This window comes from Microtus ochrogaster, linkage group LG4, assembly GCF_000317375.1.
Source record: "Microtus ochrogaster isolate Prairie Vole_2 linkage group LG4, MicOch1.0, whole genome shotgun sequence".
NCBI classification, from domain to species: domain Eukaryota; kingdom Metazoa; phylum Chordata; class Mammalia; order Rodentia; family Cricetidae; genus Microtus; species Microtus ochrogaster.
In genome coordinates this window covers 23145921-23150336 of record NC_022030.1, presented here as the reverse complement: position 1 = coordinate 23150336, position 4416 = coordinate 23145921, and the positions used below count along the sequence as shown (strand labels likewise).

Here is a 4416-nt window from a genome sequence, read left to right as displayed (position 1 = left end):
GAGAGAGAGAGAGAGAGAGAGAGAGAGAGAGAGAGAGAGAGAGAGAGAGAGAATGTTTGCTTTTCCTTTGTGAATATTGGGATATGTTTCTCTTTGTGTGTAAATCCCGTGTGGCCATGTGCGATTTGTTTGTTTTGGGTGTTTGACTACGTTCATGTGTGGATGGGTCCCGGTGTGTTTCGATCTGTTTCTGTGTTGTCTGTGACGACTTCTAACCTGAGACACAGTCAAGTTCCAGGTAGCTGCCTCCCCGGCAGCACCCTGCCCCGCCCCCGGGTCCGGAGGGGTGGGAGGAGGGGGGAGGTGAAGGTGGTCCTGGCTGGCCTACCCTTTGCGGACCAGTGGGAACGGGCAGCTGGGGGAGGGTGCTGGGCCTCCCCGTGCCAGCCCTTGCTGATAGTCGCCCGCTCGCTGCTCGCCCGCCCCCGCAGCCTCGGCGAGGACTTCTACCGCGAGGCCATCGAGCATTGCCGCAGCTACAACGCGCGCCTGTGCGCCGAGCGCAGCCTGCGTCTGCCCTTCCTCGACTCGCAGACCGGTGTGGCCCAGAACAACTGCTACATCTGGATGGAGAAGACTCACCGCGGGCCTGGTACCCGCCGCGAGGCTGGGGCAGGGCGGGGCCTGCGTCCCGGGACCACTTGCTCACAGACTCTTTCCTCCAGGTTTGGCCCCGGGACAGATCTACACTTATCCTGCCCGCTGTTGGAGGAAGAAACGGAGGCTCAACATCCTGGAGGACCCCAGGCTGCGGCCCTGCGAGTACAGGATCGGTGGGTGCAGCTGTGTTCCCTGGGCTGTGTGGCCCCCACCAAGGTCCTCAGCCCCGCTGGTGTCTCCATAGCAGGCTATCTGCCCCTCTCCCAGATGGCTTGAGTTACTTCCTTTGAGTTCCTGAGCTTCCAGCCATACCTGCTATGTGGGTCATGGCCGAGCAGGTGTATGGAGGACACTGCGTTATCTGTGACTAGGTGTATCAAGTCTGACTCTATTTGCTCCCCAGTGAGCTGGGATACACCCATGTCTGGCTGTGTTTCTTTCTGTGGGTGCTGGGGGCATCTGGCTATCTCCCTGTGTGTTTGGATGAGTTAGCAATGTTTCTCAACTTGTGAGTGGGGACCCTGAAAGGGTCGCGTATCAGGTATCCTGCATATCAGATATTTACATCACGATTCATAATAGTAGCGAAATTATAGTAATTAAGCAGTTATGAAATAATTTTATGGTCCGGGTCACTGCAACATGAGGACCTGCATTAAAAGGTGACAACATTAGGAAAGTTGAGAATCACTGAGTTGAGTGTCTAACTGTAACTCTGTTGCTCAGTGTCTTAGAACGCTTGTTTCTGTCTAGGTGTTTCCAAGTGAGGGTATGTGTCAGAAGGAATGTGGTTGATGTGTGCGTGTGGTGGGTCTGTGCATATCTAACTCTTCTCGGGGTATATATGGTTCCATGGGGCATCCTGCTGTGGTCCTGATGCTGTGGAGTTGCTATGGGAGACTTTCAGCTTGTTTCTGTGTTAAGTGTTTCTTGAGGTGTGTGCTAGTTCATAGACTGACTGGGTTAGTGCCTTTCCAGTGTGTTCAGGAAAGCCAGACACTGGTCCCGAACCCCTGACCTCCCCCGCAGTGTGTGAGGGTCTGCTTGTAACAGGAGTACAGGAGTGCTGACTGGCCATGTCTTTCTGTGTGTGTCGTCCTGTCAAGAGGACTGCCCGTGTTTCTCTATTTACGTGTGTGAGCACACTTGAGTGCTTCTCCCTGGGGGTGTCTTTGAGTGTCCAGGTGTATCATAGGACCTGCTTGTGTCTTCCTAATTAATGTGGGTTCAGATTGCTCTGTGACTCCTTCATCTCCTTCTGAGTTCCCCTGTATCCCAGGGTTTAATTGTGTCTTCTGTGTGTCTAGCTGTACTCAAAGGTCTGACGTGTTTGCCCACCTATCCACATGTCCCGCTTTCATGTCTGTGTGTACCCTAGTCACATGTCTGACTTTCTGGGTGTAGCCGAGGGGCTGGATTGTCCCTGAGGGTTTCTGGGTGTATTTGGTGTCCTGGCCTTATCTTTTTTAGTCAGTAGAGCTAAGGTGTGGCCATGTCTCCCTAGGGTCTGAGGTTGAATCTTTATGTCCTTATTGACTAGGTGTGGGAGAGCCTGTCCCTGCCCTAAGGACCCTGTCCGCCCCCGTCCCCCCCCCCCAGCCATAACCTGGGCACTCTGGTCACGGCCTCCTCAATGGGTACCACTTTTCCTGTGGACTGTCCCCAGATTGTGAGGTACCCTTGAAGAAGGAGGGTGGCCTTCCGGAAGGGCCAGTCCTTGAGGCTTTGCTGTGTGCTGAGACAGGAGAGAAGAAGGTCGAGCTGAAGGAAGAGGAGACCATTATGGACTGTCAGGTAGGAGCCCCCACCCTGGCTGCAGGTCCGCTCTGGGTCCCCTGAGTCTCCATCCTCCCCGAAGGCTCCCCGACTTGCTCTCCTGCCCCACCTGCAGCACATCCGTGCCCCCACCTTCTTGACCCCCCAATCTCCCTTCTACTGGGCCCAGAAACAGCAGTTGCTGGAGTTTCCGCATGAACTCGAGGTAGAAGACTTGGAGGAAGACATTCCCAGGAGGAAGAACAGGGCCAAAGGAAAGGTATCTTCCGGAAGCTTCTCCCCACCACCTCCTCCCCAGAGCTGTACGTAGGAGTAGCGGATTTTATGCCCGTGTTGATGGATGAGGAAATCCGACTCAGTGCATTAGAAACATTTGAAAAGAAAAGAAAAATGTAGTTTGTGCTGCGGATCAGGATGGTCTGCAGAGCTGGGTGTGGTGGCTGAGGCAGGAGGATTGCCTTAAGTTTGAGATAAGTGAATTCTAGACTTTTCTGAACTACATAAAAAGACCCCATGCAAAAAAAAGATAAATAAATAAAAAATCCTAAACCAAACCAACCACCCAAACAACACCTACATGCACACATGTGTACATACACACACACACACACACACGCACGCACACACACACATATGCACGCACACACACACACACACAAAACAAACGAAAACCTGCTTGATGGCCTTAATCCTAGCACTAGGCAGAGGCAGGTGGATCTCTAAGTTCAAGGCCAGCCTGGTCTACACAGCGAGTTCCAGGCCAGCCAGGGCTACACAGAGAAACCCTGTCTCAAACATAACAAAACCAAAATTCCAGTAAAAATAATAAAAAAGTGTTAGAACACACCTTTAATCTTAGCATTTGAGAGGCTGAGGCAAGAGGATCTCTGTGAGTTCAAGGCCAGCCTGATCTATATAGGGAGTTCCGGGACAGCCAGGAGCCCTGTCTCCAAACAGCAACAAAAAGAATTATCTCCGTGGTTGTACTGAGAGAAGCTCAAAGGCTTATAGCTAGGAAGTTTGACCAGTTTCACGTGGAGATTTAATTACTGTTGCGTGGTGCTGGGATGGAAGCCAGAGTCTCAGACTCACATGACACCTGCTCTGTCACTGAGCCACGGCCCCAGGACTGAAAAGAAAAATTAATTTTTTTTTCAATTTGACTTTCAAGTCTAAATGAAGAAGCCCAGTAAAAATACGGTAGCGCATGCCTGTAATCCAGAGACAGGAGGGTCAGTGCATGGCCAGCCCCTTCTACGTAGTGAGTTCCAGGCCAGCCAGAAATACATAGTGAGACCCTGTCTCAGACAACAGCAATAACAACCAAACAACCAAACTCAGAAACCCCAAGAATGATGAACCTTTCCCTGGTTTTCTGGGCTCCTTACTCCTAACCCTCCTCCCCCCAGGCGTATGGCATTGGAGGTCTTAGGAAACGCCAGGACACCGCTTCCCTGGAGGACCGAGACAAGCCGTACGTCTGTGATAGTGAGTCCTGCAGAAGGGGAGGAGAGGGAGTGTAGGACCAGGTGGCCTCACATATTATGGCCCTTGTTCTGGTCCTGGGTCCTCGGGAAAGAGTGGGAATGGTGGGATCCTGGAGGCCAGGCTGGAGGAGGTGGCCCTGGAGTCTGACTACTACCCACCCCTTCACCTTCCAGTCTGTGGGAAGAGGTATAAAAACCGTCCAGGGCTCAGCTACCACTACACCCACACCCACCTGGCTGAGGAGGAGGGGGAGGAGCACACTGAGCGCCACGCCCTGCCTTTCCATCGGAAAAACAACCATAAACGTGAGTCAGAGGGTCAGGGCTGGTGGGTGAGATGCCCAGGGGTGGGGTGGGGCGGTGGAGCCTGGGAGTAGCTGGGGAAGGGGAGGTGGGGGCACATTAAACATTTCTGGAAAATCTCCAGCTTAACGGTTCCCTCCCCCAACGACCATAGGGATGCTGGCTCTGAGGTTGCCATGACAACCAACACCATCTCTCTCTCTCTCTCTCTCTCTCTCTCTCTCTCTCTCTCTCTCTCTCTCTCTCTCTC

At 52.9% G+C, this 4416-nt stretch overlaps 1 protein-coding gene across 13 annotated transcripts in view; it reads left to right on the top strand.

The window, feature by feature from the left end:
• The window catches only part of Dpf1 (double PHD fingers 1), a 13918-nt gene that overhangs the window by 5250 nt on the left and 4252 nt on the right, over nucleotides 1-4416 (top strand). For 6 of the 13 annotated variants that reach the window (XM_026786406.1, XM_026786409.1, XM_026786407.1 and 3 more), the window contains exons 2-7: nucleotides 432-592; nucleotides 666-773; nucleotides 2267-2394; nucleotides 2546-2635; nucleotides 3786-3864; nucleotides 4038-4169. In XM_026786406.1, the coding sequence (XP_026642207.1) occupies nucleotides 432-592; nucleotides 666-773; nucleotides 2267-2394; nucleotides 2546-2635; nucleotides 3786-3864; nucleotides 4038-4169 (698 nt within the window). Of the gene's footprint in view, nucleotides 1-40; nucleotides 593-665; nucleotides 774-2266; nucleotides 2395-2545; nucleotides 2636-3785; nucleotides 3865-4037; nucleotides 4170-4416 lie in introns of those variants that run through there. The other 7 variants (XM_026786401.1, XM_026786400.1, XM_026786403.1 and 4 more) reach the window with 2 other exon arrangements.